The sequence below is a fragment of the Mytilus galloprovincialis genome, chromosome 14, assembly GCF_965363235.1.
Source record: "Mytilus galloprovincialis chromosome 14, xbMytGall1.hap1.1, whole genome shotgun sequence".
NCBI classification, from domain to species: Eukaryota; Metazoa; Mollusca; class Bivalvia; order Mytilida; family Mytilidae; genus Mytilus; species Mytilus galloprovincialis.
In genome coordinates, this window is record NC_134851.1 from 39,162,341 (window position 1) to 39,187,967 (window position 25,627).

Sequence of the window (25,627 nt, forward strand, 5' to 3'; positions counted from 1 at the left end):
AATTTCTTTTTGAATACATGTTTATACTAATTAAGATACAAGAGCTGGCTGTAAATTACATATACACGAACAAATAGTCACGATACTGTCAGAATGCGGTACAAGATGGAGGTTCATGTTGGTACTCAGAATGTTGAAGTTTTTCACTCTTTCTATGGCACGTTCAACATGTATACGTACATGGGCAATCTGTCTTGTGAGTTCAATTTCTTTTGCACTAAGTTGAGATTTGCCACGAGTAAATGCTGGGATTATCAAAGTAGCTCCGTGACTAGCTAATTCTTCTGAAATCAAAAATCCACGGTCAGCTAAAACTTGGTCACTATGTTCTAATTTGTCTAGATACCCACTGCGTTGAGTAATGACTTTGTCTGATGTCCTTCCACCGAATGCTCTTGAAACATATGATATGGCACCAGTTGGGGTTATGGAAACGAGAAACTTAATTGTGTTGTGGTGCTTATAGTTGGACCATGTTTGAGCTCTTGCTGTAAGGTGACCTGGTCGATTTATAAAAACCTCAAAACAATCTATAATGCTTACACATCGAGGATAAGTCTTTTTGAAAATCACTGGCATGTTCTTGATAAGACTGTCTTTGTCTGGCCACTGTACTAAAAAGTTCAACTTCTTGGCTAGGGCAGGTAATCCTTGGTTGAGAATGTCTGACACGGTTGTCTTTGAAATATTCAGGCGGAAAGCAATGTCTTCTAAATGTAGATTTAGTCTGAGCTTAATGAGTAGACACAGTAACACACCTTTTGGAGAGACGACACGAGAAGAAGGAAGCACAGTTGTACAAAAACTCAAAACCCACATAAATAAAGCTTTAGACGGAATACCGGTATAAAATGTTGTCTTGCTGTCTGTAGCCACTGCACTATCTTCAAATTTTAGGTTGAGCAGTTCTGTTTTCAGATGTGTGTTTTCAACTTGCAATCTATTTAGCTCTGTATAAAGTTGTTGATTCTCTAAACGCAGACTAGCAATGGTCTTAATACAGTTATCATGTACTGATGGCTTTTCTGAACTAAGAAAATACACATTTTTTAATATTTCAAACAAATGGAATGACAGTCATTAATAATATTGCATACATATAAAATAAATCTGATAGCGGGCCAAACAATTTGCAAACAAAAAAATATGTTGTAAACATTAACTGATGAATTAATTGATTTCATACATTATGTGATTAAGAAGTGATTTGTTTACAAATTTTCTTTCATGTTTTACTATTTTAATCATCATTAACAAAAAAGAAAATTAAAATTAATGAATTACTATAATTAGCATGATCAAAGGTAACTATGTTAATTAGGAGTATTAAGTACCGGTCTTTGTAAAAATCATGCAGAAGGTGATTCATGGCATGTCACAGAAGTAATTTTTTTTGCCCTATATCATAAGAACTTTGGTAGATGGTCAAAATTCTGTTTTTATTTTCCCTGTATTATGCCCGTTGCCATGGTAACCATCAAATCAACATTTTGCCTGAATATGTGAAAAAAGACCCTTTTTGAAAATATAAAATAAGGGAATTAAAAGTCCCATAGAAATAAAGTTAATCAATACAAAGGATATGTACATTTACAGAATTGACAAACAAAACCCCAAACTATATAAAAATGTTAAAATTTTGAATTTACTAAATAGTTTGTTTCCATAGCAACCATTTAAAAATGTGTTAAAATTCGAAAATGAAAAATTTCAAAAACTTTAAAATTTTAAATCTGTTTATCTCCCAAGACCAACAATACCATGACATGTCATTGACAAATTTTGAAAGACCACATTCTATATATTCAGAAAATAAAAAGAAAGTCGTGTGTTTTTTTTTTCTTTAAAAAAAAAAATTTAGTCAAAAATTGTCAATTTTCACCAAAATTCAGATTAACAATCAGATGAATAATCAAAAATTTTGAACTTAAAAAGCTAAAACATTCCATTTATATGTGCAATTCTGACACACATTTGTTAATTTTAAAGGAGAATATATGATAAATGAAGATATACTTGTACAAAATGAAAAATCATCACTCTGGGTATGGTGCACCCCCCTTTTTTTTCGATTTTTTTTTTTTTTTTTTCAAAATTATAAAATTTGTTGAAAGAAATGTGGTATCTCATTGTGTTTACTTGTGAACTAAGTATTTTAAGAATTTAAGCATAACACAACTTCTAAAGTTGAGGGCAGCATATGTACCCCTCCCTTCAATCTTATATGTAAGATTTCTCAGAAGTTTAAAAAAAAATGGTAATACGCATAACCCGTTGTCGTGTCTAAGACTGATGCTGTCAGTGAAAAAGAATAAAGTTGAATCCAAAACTTAATTACTAGTAAGTCTATGTATAAAGATAAGAGGATGTGTTGTAATTGTCAATGAGACAATTAACTCTCAACCAGAGAGAGCAAAGACATAGAAATAAACAACCACAGATCACCGTATATCCTTCAACAATGAGCATAACATGATTATCTATAAAACAAATCTTACTGAACATTTAAAAAAAAAATCGTAAGGGTTCCACGGAACCCGGTGTCTCGCCTACTTTTTCTGTTAATCGCAGACTCAACAAAAATGAGGAAAAACATCAATAAAAATTTCCCTCACGATACTGTCTTTTGATTGAAAGAAGCTTCCAAGTTTGGTAAAAAAATCCAGGATAGTTTATGAATCTAATAAATGTTTTATAAACTTTAACTGCAGACTGTATGTAATGTTAACTGGAAGAAAAACTAAGTCCATTTATAAGTAAAATACGGAAAAAGTGAATTTTTTTTTTACAAAATTTACTTCTGAATAATATCTTATGATCAGAAATAACTTTTTGTCTAAGTTTGGTAGAAATCCAGGATAGTTTAAGAACATTATAAAAATTTTAAAAACTTAAACCACAGAGTGAATGATTTGTTTCTGGCAAAAAAACTAAGTCCATTTAAAAGTAAAATACGGAAAAGTGAAAATTTATTTTTACAAAATTTTCTTCTTGATACTATCTTATGATCATAAACAAGCTTCTGTCCAAGTTTGGTAGAAATCCAGGATAGTTTAAGAACATTATAAAAATTTTAAAAACTTAAACCACAGAGTGAATGTTTTGTTTCTGGCAAAAAAACTAAGTCCATTTATAAGTAAAATACGGAAAAGTGAAAATTTATTCTTACAAAATTTTCTTCTTGTCAGATACTATCTTATGATCATAAACAAGCTTCTGTCCAAGTTTGGTACAAATCAAGGATAGTTTATCAAAGTTATTAAAATTTTAAAAACTTTAACCACAGAGTGAATGTAATGTTTCCTCGCAGAAAAACTAAGTCCATTTATAAGTAAAATACGGAAAAGTGGAAATTTATTTTCACAACATTTTCTTCTTGATACTATCTTATGATCATAAACAAGCTTCTGTCTTAGTTTGGTACATATCAAGGATAGTTTATGAAAGTTATTAAAATTTTAAAAACTTTAACCACAGAGTGAATGTAATGTTTCCTCGCAGAAAAACTAAGTCCATTTATAAGTAAAATACGGAAAAAATGGAATTTTATTTTTACAAAATTTACTTCTGGATACTTTCTTATGATCATAAACAAGCTTCTGTCCAAGTTTGGTGGAAATTCAGTATAGTTTAAGAAAGTTATTAAAATTTCAAAAACTTTAACCACAGAGTGAATATTTGTGGACGCCGCCGACAACGACGACGACGACGCCGACGACGACGGAATGTAGGATCGCTTAGTCTCGCTTTTTCGACTAAAGTCGAAGGCTCGACAAAAATAGCTTAGGATACTTTCTCTTTCAAAATGGCTATAAAGAAGTTACAGTAACAATTTAATGCAACTCATTGTTGGTTTTTGAAACAGATTGATGCTTTAAAAACTTTAACCCTAGACTAAGATCTGCTAAACAAGAAGACTCACTCTGAAATGTCTGGTTGGTTTTATTTATAATTGAATTACTTTTGAAACTCTGTAAGTGTTATGTAAAGATTTTAATACAAGTATCATATTAACTTAACATTATCAATGTTCTAAGAAAATGAGGTCAGGGTAAGATGAACTATGTCAGACAGACGAAAAAAAGAGAACGGAAACGGAAAATTCAGCATTTTTTCCATTTTTAAAGGGGCATAACTTATTGACAGTACCTGTTACACCAATAACATTCTAACTGTTTTGAATTTTATGGAAATAAGCATTGTGTATAAGTTTCAAAACATTTGGTTGTGGCAAACTTAAGTTAGAGAACGGAAACAAAAAAGTCAGCATTTTTTTTCCATTTCTATAAGGGTATAACTCTGGAACGGACGTACTTACAGACAAGGGTACAACTTAATGCCCCCTTTGCTACAGTGGGGGCATACAAATTCTACATGTTCTATCTGAGGAAATATATACCAACGATCTACATTAATTGTGCAAGAATTTGTCAATGTTTCTATTGTATATGGTGGAAAAGGACAGCTTGTCTATTATTTTTTTTTAAACCTAACTGAATTATTATTTGTATACCGCAGAATAATCGCGTTTTTTTATGGTTCTCAAAAATATTATCCTTGTGGCCCTGAGGAAAATTTGTTGGTCCGAACTATTGTATACTGTTTTGATTCTCAAACCTTTATGACAACCATGTGCAATGGCCATTCTTGAATTTTGCCTAATTTAATCAATTGTTATATTTACATATTTTTATGCCCCCGCAGTGGAGGAGGGGGCATTAAGGTTAACCCTTGTCCGTCCGTCAGTATGTCCCAACGTTGGTTTCTGTTCTCTATCTTTAATTTGCCTCAACCAAATGTTATGAAACCTAATCACATTGCTTATTACCATAAAACAAGACTAAGTTTGGTGGTGTCACTTAAACCGTCCAAGAGTTATGCCCCTTTACAAATAGAAATATTGCTGAATTTCCGTTTCTGTTCTCTAACTTTAGTTTGTCTTTACCAGATGTTATTAAAATTATACACAATGCTTAAAACCACCAAATGCAGATCAACTTTGAATTTTGGTGGTGTAACTTTCACTGTTCTATGCAATGCCTCTTTATAGAGGGAAAAAGTTGCTGAATTTTTTGTTTTGTATTTCTTTCTTTAGTTTGCCTCAACCAAATGTTACGAAACTTTTACACAATTCTTATCACCATAAAAGTTAGTACACAATTGGTAAGTGTCTTCAGTCATGTCCGTTTATGACTTTTATGATATGGAAGCGGGAGCATCATCTGTGTCCAATGGACACATTCCGCATTTATTTCAAATCTTTTAGATAAGTTAGATTATTATATATGAGAATAAAAAGAAAGGTTCTGTAGTTCTTCTTCAATTTCAATTTTAGCACAGTTAAATCGACATAGTGACAAATAAGTGTTTGCATAAAGGTTTCGATACATGTCGATTTACATGGGAGGTAAATAGTAACAGCCATTATGTGTACATAATCTGACTCTGTGCAATAGTATACTAGTCCACAAAAGAAACGATGCAAGGCAATGTATTTTCCATAGATAATGAAATTGGAAACACTGTACCAAGATTAAAACTGTCCCATTTGTCTAATCTTTACAGAGTGTTATTATCTTATCAACACCACTGATTTAAGACAAAAAAAATATTTTATTTTTTTATTTTTGTTATATCAAAAATAGTATTTTTATAAATAAACCAGATGCTCCGCAGGGTGCAGCTTTATACGACCGCAGAGGTATTGCACAATACTTAACATAATAATTTTGGACCCCGATTTGGACCAACTTGAAAACTGGGCCCATAATCAAAAATCTATGACCATGTTTAGATTCAGCATATCAAAGAACCCCAAGAATTCTTTTTTTGTTAAAATCAAGCTAAGTTTAATTTTGGACCCTTTTGGCCCCTAATTCGTTGGGACCAAAACTCCCAAAATCAATCCAAACCTTTCTTTTGTGGTTATAAACCTTGTGTTAAAATTTCATAGATTTCTAATAACTTATGCTTAAGTTATTATGCAAAAACCAAGAAAAATGCTTATTTGGGACCTGTTTTTGGCCCCTAATTCCTAAACTGTTGGGACTAAAACTCCCAAAATCAATCCCAACCTTCCTGTTGTGGTCATAGAGACCTTATGTTAAAATTTTATAGATTTCTTTTTACTTATACTAAAGTTATTGTGCAAAAACCAAGAAAAATGCTTATTTGGGCCCTTTTTTGCCCCTAATTCCTAAACTGTTGGGACCAAAACACCAAGAATCAATGTCAACCTTTCTTTTATGGTCATAAACCATGTGTTTAAATTTCATAGATTTCAATTTACTTTTACTAAAGTTAGAGTGCGAAAACCAAATGTCTTCGGACGACGACGACGCCAACGTGATACCAATATGCGACCAAAAAATTTTCAATTAATAAAAATCGAAATTAGAACTTAATTTTTTTCGTTTAAACATGGTCTGCTTAAAATTTTGATTGCCATCCGTCCTTGTGTCCATCTGGCTGTCCTTGCAGCGCTCGCACATGTACAAATTATGTCAGATTTTTAAGAAACTAATACTTTAGGTTATTATAAGCAATATCTCGAACAAGTTAGATATTGGTGGTCAATCGACTTTAATAAAAACATTTATAACCCTTGAAAATAATAAATTTATGGAAAATAGCCCCTTTAACGCTCCCACAGGTATAATTCTTGCCAGATTTTTAATAAAACTTATACACTAGATTAATATCAACAATATCTCGGATGAGTTCTATAATCATGGACAATTGACTTTTTTAAAAGAGTTATGACCCTTAAAAATATTAAAATTTATGGAAAGTTGCCTTGTTAGCGCTCTCGATGGTACAAATTTTTTATTTTTTATTTTCAGTTTATTTCTGATAGAACGGACGTAGTTTTTTTTAGGTCACCGTTTCAAAGGAACTGTGAATTTTGCCATCACTTTGCTTCCGTTGTCGTCTGTCCGGTGTAAAATATTTGAAGCATTTCCACTGAAACTACTTAACCAATTCCAGTAAAACTTATAAACTGAATGATCCTTAGGATATCTAGAATTAAGTTTGTGTTCTATTTTCTATTTTGTAAAAAAACATGGCCGCCATGGGTAAAATAAGAACATAGGGGTAAAATGCAGTGTGTAGCTCATATCTCAAACACTAAAGCCTTTTAAGAGCAAATTTTCAGATGAATCTAACAACCCATTGTTGGGTTGCTGCCACTTAATTGTTAATTGTACGGAAATTTTGCAGTTTTGGTTATTATCTTGAATATTATTAATGACAAACATAAACTGTAAACAGCACAACTTTCAGCAGAGTAGGATCTACAAATAAGTTTATATGACCAGAATTGTCAATTGAATCCGTATGGAGTTATAGCCCTTTAAAGAAATTTTTCACAATTTGTTCATCTAGTTTGCTTCCTTTAAAAAAAATCTTCTTTTGATATTGAATATGCTTAATCAATTTCAGTCCACATTGGGAGTTATAATCTTGTATAAATTTAGTTTTTTATTTCCTTGTACTTCAAGAAACTTAGCCACTATGGCTAAAATGGAACATAGGGGTAAAATTCATTTTTTGCTTTTGAAGAAAAAACGACAGATACAAAGAACATTTAAATGGAATTGTTAAGCCACTCATTGATATATATTGAAGGGACAAATAATCATTGATGCAAGATTTAACCAAAAATTACAGGTGATCGATTCAGGTTCTTTAGAGTCAATTTTAAAGACCATGAAATAGAATCTAAAGATTTTAAATTTCTTTTTGTGTTGTTCTCTCTTTGACACATTCCCCATTTCTAAAAAAAAATCTAATATATAAAAATGGTGTAGGGGGTTCTATTATTGCCCTCACCCTTTGAAGAAATTTCATGTTTTAATGCTCAAAATGTTCACAATTGAATTCCATCTTTTAAATTTATTAATGATTTTTTGAATTTTGAAAAAAAAGGGGGGGGGGGCACCATGCCCAGAAAGAAAAAATGTCCTTCTCTACAAAAATATCTCTATCAATCATATTTTCTCATTTATAATTACCAAATTTGTGTCAGGAATGCACGCATAAATGGAATGTTTTAGCTTTTTAAGTTCAAAATGTTTCAGTATTCATCTGTTTGGTAATCTGAATTTTGGTGAAAATTGACAAATTTTGACTAAAATTATTTTTTTAAAGAAAAAAAAAACACACGACTTTCTTTTTATTTTCTGAATATATAGAATGTGGTCTTTCAAAATTTGTCAATGACATGTCATGGTATTGTTGGTCTTGGGAGATAAACAGATTTAAAATTTTAAAGTTTTTGAAATTTTTCATTTTCGAATTTTAACACATTTTTAAATGGTTGCTATGGAAACAAACCATTTAGTAAATTCAAAATTTTAACGTTTTTGTATAGTTTGGGGTTGTGTTTGTCAATACTGTAAATATACATATTGTTTGTATTGATTAACTTTATTTCTATGGTTCTTTAAAATCCATTATATTTCAATTTTCAAAGGCTACTTATGGATGTATTTAGGCAAAATTTTGTAAGGATGGTTTCCATGGCAACCAAAGTTGAAAAGAAAAAATTAATACAGAAAACTTATTTTCATACCATACCTTCATCATAAACAAAATATAAAGACATTTGAAGAGGGGTCATGAATCGCCCATCAACAGGAACCTGCATGATTCTTACAAAGACCGGTACTTAAATAGTATAACAGATCAAAGTAAAATATATATAAATATAATAAGATTAATTTACATGAAAACAATTAAATTATAATGATGAATTAAAAAATAAAAATTATATGTTTATAAATATGAAATTATAAGTGTACCTGGTGTTGGCGGAACATTCAGTGACAGCTCTTGAAGTGCTACTGCTGCTGTCTTCCTGTCATCATCTCTTTTTTGGTACCTCTCATATCTTGCAAATCTCTGTGGGCCATCTGTATGCATGTCTATGGTACCCATATGAAGAGATGGGACATAATCTGGGTTCTCTTGGTCATTGCTTTTTTGACCTGAAAAAATATAACATTTATAAAATTCAGCTTATAACAACATTCAACAAAATTTTGGCTTGGGTGAAGAGATGTCTCATTGGCAATCATATCACATTTTATTTTTTAACTCAGTAAAATGAGTGTTTTAGGCCAGAAGTGTACAAAAAAAAAACAGTTTTGAATAAAATTGTTCCGTTTTTCTGTACTGACATTTTTGTTGCAAAAAATATTGCACTACAAATCATTGACATTTTGCAAAAAAAAGGTGTAATGCCAGAGTTCTATGACATGTGGACTGTCACTTATCTTGTCTTGTGGTGCAGCCTGAAGGTTTAAACAGGTAATTCGATGGAAATTATTTCAACATAATGAATATTTAAATTTTAAAGATCGTTATAAGATCATAACAAAATATTAAGAGTTAAAATTAAACTTACCAGTGATGAAATGACGAGAACATACACGCTCGTAATCTGAGGGTTCCCATACAGATCCATTCTCCCCCTCTCGTTTAATTGCTTCTACCCACAATTTTCTTTTTTCCAAAGGTTTTTTAGGCACACGATAGAAACTATATTGTCCAAATCTACTAGTACAATTGATAACACAACATGACAGAACCATCGTAAAGAGCAGTTGATCATTAATTAACTCTCGTAATGAGCCTCAACATGTAAACAATCTGTTGCCATCCAATTAGTCACGTGACTTTTTAGTGACGTCACGGCGAACATCGCTATAGACTACATGTAGTTTTAATATTTTGAAACACAAAATCAGGGACCTATGTATAACTCAAAGTTATAACTTATATAGGTCCCTGAAAAAATGCAGGAAATTTATAAATGTATACATGCGAAATGTTTGTGTGAAAAACAATTGTGTAGTCTACTTGTTCCAAAATAAAAATCCACAATGATGTTGCAACTCTTTCTCTGCAATGGTCGAAAACCACCCTCCGAACTGGGCGATTTGGGTACCCTGATGTTACATGTACCTATGGCTATGATGGTTATCAGTCATCAGGTTGCCAGTACTTATTCTGAATTTCACTGTACATACCGTTTTAACTGTAGATACTATGTATTCCTGCTTTTATTTGTATCCCACAAAAATGTAATAAACACGTTTAGTTAATCTTCTCTTACAAAGTTACAAAAGTCTTGTTCGCAGGAATGTACTAAAATTGTAATCACAGACCCGACACCGACCAAACAATAATTTTTTTATGGGTAATATTTTTTTCACCCGTCAGTTTAAAGCCAAACAATGATATTTGAGTTGTTGTGCATAAAAAGTTGTATTTAGGGAACGACCATTAAACTTCAAAAAGGGGGGGGGGGGGGGTGTGCTATGTTTTTTTTTTCTAAAAAGATATTCTGATTCCCAATTTGTTGAAAAAAATATTCTGTTCAAGCAGATGACAAATAAAAATATTTTGATACCAGATTTTTTCTATATCTTATAGTGTTAAATTTTGAAAAAAATAATTTGATTGATAGCGTTGAAAAAATAAATAAAATTTGTACTCTGACTAAGAAAAAAATAACCATAGCCTCCCTTAAATGTAAAATTTAACTCAAACCTGTGTAAATAATATATCTAAATTAAATTATTATTTAAGTTATTTTTTATTCGAGAAAACTCACAAAGAGCATAAAGTTTAGGAAAATGTTTCAAAGCTGAAAATGATACTCAACAGTAATATGGGTCTAATATGTTATATCAAAATCACTTACCATCTGTTGAAACAATCCTTGCATTATAATACTTGGTCCTGAATAGAACTTTAACAATAGCATCCTTTTCTATTGTACTACCGGATAGAACTCTTTCTCTAGCAACAGTGTCAATGATTTTTTTCTTAACATAAAGATCACTTTTTGGTTCTAACCAAATAATTTGTAACTTTTTACCCATTTCTAAGTGAAGCACATAATGCAGTACATCAACTCTTAATAACAACAAGTCTTATTCTAAAGCATGGGTTTAAGGGTCACGATATAAATTTATACATAATAATACAATTTCAAGCGTCCAGTTTCATTCCTGATGGTACTAAAGTTTTGGGATAAACAAAACAAACATTAAGAGATTTAAGATAAGTTAGAATGGCTGACATATTTATAGTTTTGTTTCTGTGAAGAAAGTCGTCAAAACGAGGTGCACGATGACAGACATTATGTATAGTGGGAACTATTATGATTCTTCAAAGTTGTAATCTCATTGATGCTTATACTAGAAAAGATTTATCTTATTTGATACAAGTTTTAGTCATCATTTAATTACCTTAACCAAAATACACAAAAATACCTTTGACAGTCTTAGCGGTGATCTTTTAATGTTGTTTTAACAGATTTTTTGAATATTTAAATGAAGTTCAAATTAATACACTACATGACACGCTTCATACCAAGGTTTAAAATAAAATATTGTGTAAGGCACCAAAATTTTATCTTGGGTGGTGGAGTGTTGGCATTTTTTTCTTTCTAGGAACAAACAATACATTTCAATATTTTTTTCGATAAATGATTTTTTTACTAAAAGGAGTAATAATTTGTTATTTACACTTAACTTGATATTAAATATGATATCTCCCTATTAAATTAACAGGAGAACAAAAAATCTCTTTCTCACTTATCTTAGGAAGCAAAATATTTTTTCAAGAAATTAAGAATCAAACAATTTGTTTCCCCCCCCCCAAAAAAAAAAAATAAAACACACACAACATATGAATAAATTGTACCATACATTAATGTTTGATATTTGTACTTACCTATTGATGGAATAACTTTCTGTGCTTCTGTTTTTCTGTCTGACTTGTAAAACAATACAGAGGACAGTCAGGACATTTTCCAAGCTCTGCTTGTTGGTACTTCGGCATGTGTATATCCTCATATTCGGTAACATCTGAGTCACATATATCAATAAAAGTTAAAAAATGTCCCTCATGCTTAGTATCTGGTCTTGGAGAAGGTAATCCCTTAAATCTTCTTAATAAGCTACAAGCTTCCTGTTTAATCACTGGGTTCTCTGTACAATGTATACAATTTAATTTTGTGCACTTAATAATTGTGATGCTATGGATGCGTCTATAGATATGTCCAATACATTGCTGTAATTCTTCAAATAATTCCGGATTTTTCTTAATAGCTGTAGGAGATTTTGACAGTAGTTCATGTATATGAGAGTGATCTCGAGTTGGACCCCCTTCTTCCAAACAAGGCTGATATAAAGATTTTACATCAAAACCGTCAAATTTAAGATTATTCCAATATTCATTTAGGCGTCTCATTGCAGTGTCAAAAACAACTGCTTCTTTTTGAGTCTTCTCCTCTTTAGAAAGCTTTTGTTGACATGGAGCCTTTTCTTCACCATGTATGTTTGGTGGGAGAATCACACCAGCAAGAGCATCAGAAAATGGTGACCATGCATGTTCTATTGGATTGTAAGCAGATTGACCAGGACAGTAACTGTTCAATACTAGTGCATCTAATTTACTAAGTTTCCAAAGTCTATACATAAAATAAATATTAGTTAAAGAGTGCATTGTCCAGTCTGGGCCATTATCACTTATGATAATGCATATAGATTTACCCAAAGAAAACTGTTCTTTTAAAATCGGAATAAGATCATTTGTATGACTTTCAACAGTTGACTTGTGAAACTGAGAAACCCTATTCACTACAGTTAGTGGTCCGGTGCGGTAAATGGGATAGTGCTCCCTGTTCAGTTCATCTTGGCATTTATTTTGTATGTTTTGTTCAGAAGATTTTGAACATAATAACATATATCCACATGGTGTTATTAAATATCCTGGAAAAGGAAAATCATGGTCAGGAAAATCTGGCCTGTCACCAGAAGGATAAAACCGACGTAGCTGATGATATCTACTTACTGCAAGTGTTCCTATATGAATTTTATTTTTATTGTCACAAGATAATAAAACACAGTCATTTGAGTACTTTGAAGCAAATTCCATCGAGTATTTCACACGGGTTGAATAAAAGTGAGAATTCGCATCTTCCTTTCTAATATTGTTTTGTTTACTACACAGCTTAGCATCTATCTCTTGTTTATAAACTGTCGATGATGATTTTAATCTTTTATCTGGGGGAGCTAACATATGATGAACTGTGGTTTTGTGGATTCCTCTTTCCTTTAAACCTGGAATCTTATCCACAAGTTTATTTTTTATCTGATCTAATGTAACACCGGAAGATCGGGCTGTATCACAACGTCTACGCGAATCTGCCTGGTAACCATGTTCTTCAATGAAATCTTTTGCAGTTGGTACGATATTTGGAAACATTGAAGTTAGCGATTTTCTCCCACGTTTTCCAGGTTCAGTTCGCTGATCTTTGAGCGATGATACAGTGTTTGATTTAAGATTATATGGTGTGTCTGGTGTATTACCAGACCTAGATAAAATCCAAGCAGATGGGGTTGATTTTTCTGTAGAAGTAGCTTCCTCCAACTGCTTGACTGGCGTTTGGTTAGATATATCGAACATCCAGTCAATTTCATCGTCACTTGATACACTATCCATTATTTACCCAAGTGTATTCGGATCTATAAGAACTTTGACATTCTGTATTTTATTTTCTATATAGTTTTTTCCATTGGAAGTAACAAGTGTGTAACACAAAATAATAATTCTAATGTTTGTCAATTTTGCCAGTGTCTTGTAAGAATTAATAAGGACATCATCAGAAATAACAGAGTATGATGCATCAAAGTATTCAAGATTCAACAGGTATGAAAGAATTGCTATGAAGTCCTCACCAGAAATAATAATTCCATTTGATATGTCTAACATACTTAAAAATCTACACCCATTTGCTATTTGCAAAATTCCTACATTTGTTATCAAGTTGTTTATGGATCCAATAACCAGTTTGCGCAAATATTTCAAGGATGATATTTGTAAACAAGACCTATTAGTGATATTCAAGCAATCATTTATGTACAATGATTGTAAATTTATTGCAGAATCCAGAAGTTTTATTAGAATAGTGTCAGTAACTGAAGTATGGCCTATATTAAGACTTACTAGTTTCTTGAATTTTTCACAAAATCCTGTTTCATTAGCAAAGGATCCATTTATAGATGTACAATGAAATATATCAAAGTCCAAAAATCTGTAAACAGATTCTGTAATATTAATCAAATCAATGTCCGTAATGTGAATGTTACTCAAATGAAAAGATCCCAGTGTATGTTGATTTAATGTTACACTTTTAAAAAAAATACAAACTTGACGAAGTCGCACTAAATCTTCTACTTCCAAATACCGAAATACAATTAACCACAATTCCGGTGGTAAGAGTTCACTCATAGTACACTTTAATACATTCAAGAAAAAGTGCTAAATGCTATATCATAGAACATGCATGGCGATATATTCTAATAAAGATTTACAAATGCTCTCTAAAAAGCTCATAAGACCAGTTTATTTGCCCTATATATATTAAAGCTCAATATAAATGCACATCATTCCATGGGACATTAAATGTTGTAGAATTGAAAACAGAATAATTATGTTAACTGTTATTCGGTTTAAATAAAGTTAATATATAGATTTAATTTTCTTAATTTCATATACATATCGAAAGTTTTCTTTTATATCCCCCCCCCAAATGTATTGCACAGTTTGATAGCTTGCAGTGTAAATTAATCCAGAAAGTTGAAAAAGGCATTTTACCAAGACATTGAAATGTCTGCAAAATATTAATAACTACACAGAATAAAGACGTATTGCCAATATATTTTTAAACATCACATTTATAAACAAGCATCTTTTACAGGCTCATATGAGCTTTTTACTGATTGAACTCAGCGTGGATTCTCAATCTGATTGACATTTATGGGGTTTTAATGGTGTTTTAATGAAATAAGCTTTTCTAAAAGGCTCCAAGCATCCCCCAAGCATGCCTGGGGGAAGCTCGAAAGAATAAATATATGTTCCCTTACAACAAAAATAAAAGTTTGGCATGCAAAATAATTGAAAATTTGGGTAAATAAATATTTTTACAAATGCAAATACATGTATGGCTTTGAAATCTAAAGTATTTACAATACAAATGGGGATATGTTGATATATATAAAACAATTTAAATATTTGGGTTTTTTAATAATTACAAATTTTGATTCCTTAATCTTATGAATAATTACCAAATGGTTAAAACCAATCAAACTGTAAACATAGTTCATTCTATATTCATAATATACAATGTTAATATAGTAAATAATTATTGTACCCCAATGTTGTTTTTATAAATAGTAATGTCATCTGTTGGAATATATATTAAGTATTATACGTGGACAGGATGTCCCCTATACAATTAAGGTATTCCACACCCAAGGATACACACAACTGTCAAATGTAAAATTACTGCTTTACCTGTAATCAGCCTTACAACTTATCAGTTAACCGACCATGCTACTACAATTAAAAAAGTTTGTTGATAGATGAAAATGAATGTCAGCAAAATTATGAAGTTAATTATTTTAACATCAAAATGAATTAAATAATTCCCAAAGATGTTGATAGAAAATAATGAAATTCAACTCAAATTTGAAAAAAAAATGTTTTTAATTGTTGTAAAAAGATGAATAGGGTTTTTGAACCAATATGGGAACAAATTATTTGACCCAAACGAAAGCCCCCCTTTTTTAACTACACAAACACAAAAGATGAATTGTGGGGTCCAAAATAGACACATGGTCACATTTAAAACTGCCTCAAGTCACCTAAGTAAGCATTACAAATTTGAACGGCAGTTTTGCGAACAGTTTAAATCTAAATGCTGCTTGTCAGTAACTTTGACATATATTCCAAGTGATAAAAAAAAATTAATTAAACATTTTATAAAAATAAATCAAAATAAATGACATGGAGGATTATTCAGAGTGTTCCAACTAAGTTGCACCCTAAGGGTATCTTGCTATACAGAATTTATTCTAGATTGTTCAACGTTTAGTTTAGTCAAAATAAAAAGGAGTATATAACAGCAAAAGAAAGTTATAAACAGTGCAGAACAAGTCTATGTCAAGACTGATCGAGACAAATTTAAGACTGTCAAGAATTGGTCGAGACTAATCGAGACTCTTATCAGATGATACAGGAAGTGTCGAGAAATTTTTAGACAATATTCATACTGTCAAGACACATGTCAAAAAAAAATCAAGAACTTATAAGACAAATTCATACTATGTCAAGAACTTTTAATAATTATTCAGACAAATAAAGAATGTCGAGTAAAAGTTCATGCAAATTCAGACAAAAACTGGTCTTTTCAGACTTTTTGACTTTTATAGTGATTGCACTCGCAAGCTCGTGCAATATAAAATTCAACTCGGTACAATATTCCCCAATATTCATGCAATAACCCTATATTATTATTATTATTATTATTATTATTATTATTATTATTATTATTATTATTATTATTATTATTATTATTATTATTATTATTATTATTATTATTATTATTACTATTATTATTATTATTATTATTATTATTATTATTATTATTATTATCGAAAAAAATATTTTTCAACACTTCTACAGAAAAACAGCTGACCTAGTTACCAACATTTTAACATTTAAGCTAAATCGGAAAACAAATTCACCTTTTTTGTTGTTTTAAATAATCTCTTTTTTTCATTTTTGTTCCCAGTTGAGGGACATCCTAATATTATTAACCTATTGTTCAGTTCTTTCAAATAAATGTGTACGTCAGTCACTGAAAATCGCAAATCATCTGTTTTGTTAACTTCATTTGTATATGTACATAAATTAGATAATTGAAAATATTGAGTATTGATGTTATGAGCACAATATATTGCAGCAAGACTATTTATTGTTTTTTTTATTTCAGCATGGAAGGTACATAGTTCGTGGGTGGTTGCAACTCAACTCACAGCTCCTGTTTTCAACTGTGGTCTATCCTCTGTTTTAGATTACACACTTCAGAGGATGTACATAGTATGGCAGTTTACAGATGTAAAAGTGTTCATTTGTACCATGCATTTTTTTGTAAGCAAATTGTTATACTCAGACAAACACAAATAGCATGATCATGATATTGAAGTTTACGAATTTAATTATTGTAGACGGGACATTGTGTTTAGAGTTTTCATTATAAAAACAGACTTATATAAATGATAAATGTACGATAGCATTTAGTTTACTTGGAACGATTTCAAAATCTTAAAAGCTGCGAGGTGGCCGACAGTTTTCGAATGAAATCCCATTTTCAGACCATGCTCAAATATGGTAATGAAAATGTAACATTTATCAAACATATTTTTGCCTTTCGAAATTTAAATCATGTTACTTTGCTGTAGCTTTTTTCTCTCGCTTATTTAGACATGTTAGTTAATAAAAAGTAGAAAGTATAGCACAGATTCAATTGTCATATAATTTCACCATGAGCATTACAAGTTTTAATACTTCCAAAAATGTAGGAATCGAGTGATTTGCATTATCATAAATTCATAAAATCTACATGTAAAAACCAACAAAAGAATGTGTGCACGTCGTATGAAACAAATAGTTTCACACAGTTGTTTGAACCAAATACAGATTAGGCATGCATTTATCCATCCCACTTCAACATTAATTTAAAGATCCAATAACATAGAATACATAAATTTATAAATCCGACACAAATTATATATGGGATTATTTCTTACCTGACCACACATAAAAAAAAAACGATTATTCGTCCATATTTGTTTAAATAATAACGTGATTTACTAGAACAAAGTTGAAATCTTACACAGTTGCTAAGCTTAAGAAAAATTGCATCTATGAATACAAAAGTTATATTTAAACAATAACGTATTTGGTATACATCAGTTGGACAACAACCAAATGTCATAAAAACAGGCATCCAAATATAAACCTACGCATATCGATCGGACAGTCTATCTCTCATATGTCCACACCACCAACCTAAAAACACCTATCCGACGACCCCTTTCAAGCAGTACCGAAGAACTGGGTACCACACACATACATGAATATATATACAAAATACAATAACTTTGAATTATATAATGTTCAAAAAACCGAAGCAACTTGACCGGATATCAAATACAAGGACAATTGTAAAGATAAGACATCAGATAAGCAGTACCGAACAACAAGATGTTGTTTCGCTGCTTTCATATGGTTCTAACTAGCATCGCAACGACTTCAGACAACTGGGTACCAGTTTGCAGGTATTATCAGGTTTTAACCAGTAGTACAAAGACTGCAGAAAAGCAGCTCCGAATAAATGGGTACCAGTTTGCTGCTATCATTGGGTTCTCATCAGCAGCGTAACGACTTCAGTCGAGTCATTTTCAAAAGGGAAGTTCTCAACCCAGGATTTGCATTGATCGTCCAACAAAGGGGGAATTCTTCTCCAGGAACCAACCTCGATCCGCCAATGCATTACGGAACATCTTGGTACTGGTTCGCTGTAATCATTTGTATCTAACCAACAGCACAAATTACAAGTGAGTGCGAACAGAAATAAAACTGTCCCTACTTTTATTGATTTCCGAGCATATAATTGAGGTGATTGTTTTTTCATTGCTTTTGTGTTGCATTTTTTTTATGTGGTTCATAGTTTTGGTTTTTTGTTTTGTTTTCTTTTTTTTGTAGTATATTAAATATAAGGTGTAATGTATTGACGCTTACTCCACATTTTTATGCGTATGAATGAGAACCATATACACTGACTATTGAAAGGTAATATTAAAAGTCAGACTTGATGTTCGAGATTTTCATGGTTGTTATTCTCAATATTAGTTCAGGAAGCAGCCTGAGCGCTTTTCCAAATATCCTTAGAATGATAAACCATAGTTATCAAAGGTACCAGGCTTATAATTTGTTACGCCAGATGCGCGTTAAGTCTACATAACATTCATCAGTGACGCTCAGATCGAAATAGTAATTAAGCCAAACCAGTATAAAGTCGAAGAGCATTAACGACCCAACATTCCAAAAAGTTATGCCAAATACGGCTAAGGAAATCTATGCCTGAGATAAGAATATCCTTAGTATTTCGAATAATAATAATACTTTGGCAAACAGTTAATTCATAGAAATTATCATATAAAATACTAGATGACAGAAATAAACGACAATCACTGAAATTCGACACGTGACTATGGGAGTTCGCGCAATACCTGTGTAATCGTTATGATCAGGGCTCACTTGCAATGCAAGGAGTTTTGCTTCAGTCGTTAATTTCAAACGATTTAATGATGACACTGTCATGACTATGTCAGATTCCTTTTCGTTCAATAGACATATCTTTAAATTTGGAGTCAAGCTGTCTGTACTATAGAACAACGGCAGGGTTCAAGCGTTTATCTATGGTCTGTGTATGGCCGAGTAATTTGAATTGTGAAGAGAACCCTACTATGTTCGATACTAGAACCAAATAAAAAACGAAATTGGTAGCTGATTAAACAACAGATAAAATAAAAACATGTTAGAATATAAGTCGCAATAATTTTAAAGCCTGACAACGTCTTAAAGAACATTAGAGCCTGTAACATTTGGATTGGCGTTCAGGTTTAATTTTTTTTATAAAGGTAATGCTATGAATTAGATTCATTAACCTTTTTAAAACTACCCTTAAAAATGTTGTGACATTTGATTGGGATAAAATTTACAACAAGCCATCCATAGACTTCTTAAAGGCTTCATTAACTTAAAAAGCTCATGGTAATAACCCTACATCGGATTTTACATCCCTTTACTTTACACACAACCTAAAATAAGACAAAAAAAAATCAAAAATTGTTAACTAATGGTACTGATAGCCTAACGTTTTACGGGCACAACAATACAATTGGCAATTTTACGTTAAAAATCCATCCTCCTCTTATCTAGATATTAAGACATCATGTCGTTGAAATAAAAAAAAAAAACACAATAAAAACCTGCGCAACACAGTAACAAGCAGGATGACCACTATATTATACTGACAAGTGCTAACTTATATTAATAAAAATACAAAATATCTGATCATATCCACATATCTTGCTTTAACAATCGTTCATTCGTGTCTTTCTTTTATGAGAGCATCAGTGTGACTTTAGGTTTTTATTAAATCCTTTCCACTGCTTTTAAGGGCATTGGACGAAAGTTAGTATTCCTAAAAACTTGAACAATTAGATAGCAGAAAGTTAATTAAATATATGAACACAACTAATTATAACTGAAAAAGAACCTATTCAAACGTTCTTCGAGAACAAATTACATGTACGAAATATACTGTACGTCTTGATCTGTATTTTATATTGAATATCAGTGGAATTTTTAGGCACGTTGTAAACGTGTATCAATTGTTTTTGCATTGTAAATTGATACACCAAAATAGAACATCTGTTGTAACGTTGACATCAAATGAAATTAGAGCTAAATAATATAAGTTCTTGTCACGATTCTTTATTTTTTATTATCCATACATCATTCCTCTAACCATGCTGAATATGTTTGCTCTTACGTTTTGTGTATTTATCCTTTATAGTGACTTCATGATTACAGGAACCCATGCAGGTATGTTTATTTTTGTTTTCTCGACATGTACATTGCTTATTTATATATGTGAATTCGCCCTTTGAAATGTTTAAAGTAAATAGTTGCATTCCAAATATTGTGCCAGTTTTGTTTTTTTTGTTTTATTCTATGTACATGTATGTTGTTGATGCTATTAATCCATTTAACCCCCACACATATTACCGCTAAAACATGGTAGATTAAACAAAATTTACTCTTTAACGATTAGGAAATATTTCTTGTTAAATGACTATACGTTAATGTATGAGCCATTAATTGTATGTGGATGTGTAGTCTTGGTTGTGGATAGGGATGGACATGTGTTTGTTAAACTATATGATTCTGAATGTTTCAAATACACATAATTGCTCGAATTCAGGAAGGATTCGATAATTAAATTAAGTGCCGTGACAACCTCCGTCTACCCATGCACACACAGGATGACGTTGTCTTTCAAATTTCGTCAATCTGACTTTTTCGCGTCTCACTTTACAATACAAAGATAAGAAATCACTTCAGCATATCAACAAGTTGATGTTAAATAAAGAAGAATTTAACAAAGCTTAAAAAATTAGTAAATAATAAGACTTAAAAACGAAATGCTGAGTGACGCTTATATAGCCTCAATCAATTTCAGTAACCATGAAAATTCCTTTTGAACAAACTGATTCAGGAATTGGTTTGTTGTTTTATGTTGATAAAATCAAATCAATTCAAAGCTTGTCTTCATTATTTTGATTTTTTTTATCAGAAAAATGCAGATACCCATTTCGGAAAATAGGGGATGGTTGTTACTTTATAAGCAGGGAGACGACGACGGCAGATAGAGCATTTGTAAGTTGCTTTTGTCATGTCAAATAGTAATTGTCAGGAATTAAATCTCAAATACACTATTCACACATATACGTAAAATAAAATTGAGAATGAAAATAGGGAATTTGTCAAAGAGGCAACAACCCGACCATAGAGAAGACAACATGCACGTTAAGCCTCAAGTGATTTTGAATGAGTTTGCATCATTTTAGTCTTAAACCTAAAGGAAATGTATACATATTACATTTTCAATCAAGACAGAAATTATGTTGGAATATTCAATGCCTTCATATAAGTGTTTCGTTCTATTAAAATTTTATTTATTTCAATTAAAATCTTTCTATGGAACCAAAGTTTACAAAACAGGATGAATACGCAATTTTCAATATAAAGCTTTCAAACCACAATATGGACCTACAATTTGAATATTGTAATCATTGGAACATTAAACTTTTATATCACTGATCCTTTTTGGGTTGATCATAATTTTCTATCACATTGTTGGATCTAGTATTTTTAGTTAAATCATCTATTTCTCGTTTAGATTACAAGTAAAACGCGTAAAAAAGAAGATGTGGTATGATTGCCAATGAGACATCTCTCCACAAGAGACAAAAAATGACAGACATTAACAACTTAAGATCACTGTACGGTGTAATTGTATTTCGAACGCACATTTATTTACGATAAACTGCTTTACTATAATTCGTTTAAAAGTAAAAACAAGAAATAAGTATTTCATTTAAATGATATATGATATATGATATATGATACATGTATATAGTGCACTATGATTATGACAGTCACTCCAACTTTCACTTATAATCAGATACTCGTATGTTTCATCAATTAATGCATAACAAAAAAATAACAATCTTTTTTTAAAAGGCATTATGTTTACACCGTGGTGCATACCTTGCCAATTTTGAGACTTTGGAAGAGGCCTTGCTGATGAAGTACGAACTTCAACAAATGCATAAAGGTATATTAAAGTCATATGAAACGAGTGACTGGTGAAAAATAATGTTTATTCAATTCTTGAACCGATGCATGCGTAAAATTGAATGCTTCTTATTGTAACTTTATTGGGTGTAAAAGCGTTGACCGAAGTACATTCTGTATGAAGCGTGGAAGCGCTTCATTATTAAAATGTGCACACGGTCAACGCTTTTACAACCATATGAAGTTACAAAAAGAAGCATTCAATACTTATAATTACATTATAATACACACGATTTTTATCAAGGTTTTATTTAATTTACATGTGCACTTTATTGTAAGACCTCATTTTATCATGAATGATACATTTTATTGTGTAATGAAGTTGATTAAGAAATAACCCGATATTGCAGTGTAGCCAATCGGAATAAAATATTTTAATGAAACATACATCTACTGTAATTATATCGTATTATCGTCAATTTTTGTTTTCTCTGCCTGTTATAATGTGAAAATATGGCAGCTAATCAATTGTCATGTTTTGAAGCCGTAGTTACCGATTGTCAATTTATAGTAAAGAATCAACAAAGAAGCATGGATATTGAGCACGTGTATAACATGTTCCATTAGCTAATAGTTTATTTTAATGACAGAACAATTCGTTTTGCATTCACTGGATTTTTACGAGAGGATCACGCTAATGTCGCTTGCATACGGAAAATACATTATAATTAGTTCAAACCGTCAATTATGCATCTGCCAAGAATATTGATTTTTCCATAGGATCGCAAATAATGATGAAATAGTATGCACATCTCTAAGTCACTGGCAGGCATTGTTTTTTTTTTTTTTTTTTTTTATTTCTGTTACTTATTTAGTTCCTTGTTTTGCTTGATCAAAACATCGAAACGACATATGGTATATAGAACACATTGAGTATACAATGTAGCACACATTAAGTATTAGTTATAGATGATTGGCAATGTCGCTTGTAACCTGAAGACCTGTAACACAAGATTTCCCAACCCCCTGCGACAAAATATGAATGATGTGATGAAAATTACATTTTTATACTCGAAATCGCGTATACAATATAGTTTTGTTTATCCCAACAATTTTAAAGATTGTAAATAGCATAACTGATGAATCTAAATATTCATATTTATATTTATGTTATTCTACTACACATAGCAAAGTAAGAATTTTAAAATTTTAATTTGTATGATGATTTTGTCTTAAAGGGATAAGCTTCTATATTGGAGGTCGGAACATAAACAGATACGCCCCTGGGGGAGACTGGAGGTGGTTGAAAAACGGAAAAATGACCAAGATGACGTACAAAGCTTTTGCTTCTGGTCAACCGAACGGCAGTTATTCTAGTGAACAAGACTGCATGCTGTTTTACCACGGATTTGGACACGGCATTATCGACGAAACTTGTAATCATTATCTTCATGGCTACATTTGTGAGAAATGAATGTATTAAACTCATTCTTTTTCTTTGTTATTGTTTTTCAGTTCATTTTGGGACTATGATACTAGTCCAAAAAAGAGGAATGAAAGTTACAGAGGGACACTCAAACTCATAAATCGAAAATAAACTGACAACACCATGGCTAAAAATGAAAAAGACAAACAGACAAACAATATTACAAATGACACAACATAGAAAACTAAAGAATAAGCAACACGAACCCCACCAAAAACTAAGAGTGATCTCAGGTGTTCCGGAAGGGTAAGCAGATCCTGATCCACATTCATGAAAGGGAAGGGGATTTATAGTTAGGACGTGAGGAACATATCCGAAATTAGCTGTGAAACGGATATTCCATAACGGTCAATCTACTCGTGATGGCGTCCGTAAAATTTACAAAGTGATGATTTCAACTTCACCATTTGGAACTATTGGTTTAATAGCTTCCTTGTGAGTAGCAACCCTCTATTCAATACCGTTCAATTTCACTCTTGACATGTTCAATAAGTATTTTCGTTGTTTGAATCAATTAAACAATTGATTTACGCATAATTCTTCTTCTTCGACAAATTCTTAGTCATCATACATAATGGATATTGTGACATTAAAATAAAGATGTTTTGTGTACTATTGTCTTCGAGGTTTATTCATTAGTTCCATCTATGTAAGATCAGGGCGAGGCAAAACTTATTGTGTATTGCAAAGATACTGTAATATGTCACAACTGATTAGAAATATATATTTAAATGTCTTGAGTCTAATTCGACGACTCATTTGAAGTCGAAGATGATTAACAGTGAAAATGAATATCTTGAATTTAATTTTATTTCCATTCTTTAAAGATATCAATTAATCAGTTCGATTGAAACAGTTAGATGCTTTGTAGATGCCTTTATGTACCAAATATTTACTTCAAATAATAAACAGTTTTCAAAAGGATTTTTTTTTCATCAAATTGTTCGTCTACTCTTGAGAATGGTTTGGTTAACTTTAACTTGAGTGATTGAATGACATCTTATGGGAGGTATTTCCTTTCGAAAATTTAAGATTGGTTACATGTTGGATAAATTCCTACATTATAAATCGTAGAGGCCTAAAGTCTTTTGATATGGAGTCCTTGGTATATTTGGAGGAAATTGAGGTCAAGGTCAAAGTACAAAGGTTATGTTGTAAATTTTGAATTTTGCTTGTTATCTTTATTCAAAAGAAACCGCAACAGTTAATGATATGATGGGTTTGCCAAATAACTGTTAGGGCTCTACTTCAACCAATTTAAGTCGAAGTGTTTTGGTCAACCCTTTTAGGAGTTTTTTACCCTTATATATTTGAAATTAGTATTACTCCACAACCATACACGTGATTGACCTGGGTTCTTTTGATATGAGATCACTGACCTATGACCTTGAAATTGAAGTCAAAGGTCCATTTGACGTTCTAGATTTTCACCTTTGCTAAAGATTCTTACTGGTTCATTATAAAACAATAAAGCTTCTGCATTTGGTTGTAGACATTTCATCATGTACCAGGTCAACCGGAAATGACCGTATTTTAACCGGAAGTAGCCTATTTCAGACTATTCATATGAAAAAGTACCTACGATTGTATCTTTTTTTATTACATTAGTTTGAAGTTACAATTAACATGAACCAGGAGTGATATTTACCAACACCGTTTTTTAAATTGCATTCTTATTATAGAGGTAGAAGGACCTTCACTTGTTCTCTGAAGAATTGGTTTTTGGTTTTTTTTTCTGCAGTCTTAGATGCTTTTTTGTTTGACAACATATCGAAAGGATTTTTTGGCCAATGATGTGGTACGGTGATCAGGATTTTAAAACTCACCCTGTGTAACTGAACACTTATT

The 25,627-nt window shown here is 31.4% G+C and overlaps 2 protein-coding genes and 1 long non-coding RNA gene across 3 annotated transcripts in view; 2 read left to right on the forward strand and 1 right to left on the reverse strand.

Annotated features, from left to right (window-relative positions):
• LOC143058757 (uncharacterized) lies at positions 1-9,706 on the reverse strand. Its single transcript, XM_076232204.1, has 3 exons — positions 9,410-9,706; positions 8,805-8,990; positions 1-1,025 (listed from the first exon to the last, which is right to left on the reverse strand). Exons 1-3 carry the CDS (start codon positions 9,594-9,596, stop codon positions 31-33), a joined length of 1,368 nt encoding a protein of 455 aa, XP_076088319.1. The 5' UTR covers positions 9,597-9,706; the 3' UTR covers positions 1-30.
• Positions 1-25,627, forward strand: part of LOC143058220 (uncharacterized) — a 322,046-nt gene that overhangs the window by 265,495 nt on the left and 30,924 nt on the right. The window lies entirely within an intron of this gene.
• On the forward strand, positions 20,422-23,792 carry LOC143059281 (uncharacterized). Its single transcript, XR_012973464.1, has 4 exons — positions 20,422-20,538; positions 21,290-21,372; positions 22,240-22,333; positions 23,532-23,792. It is a non-coding gene; the product is annotated as an uncharacterized LOC143059281 (long non-coding RNA).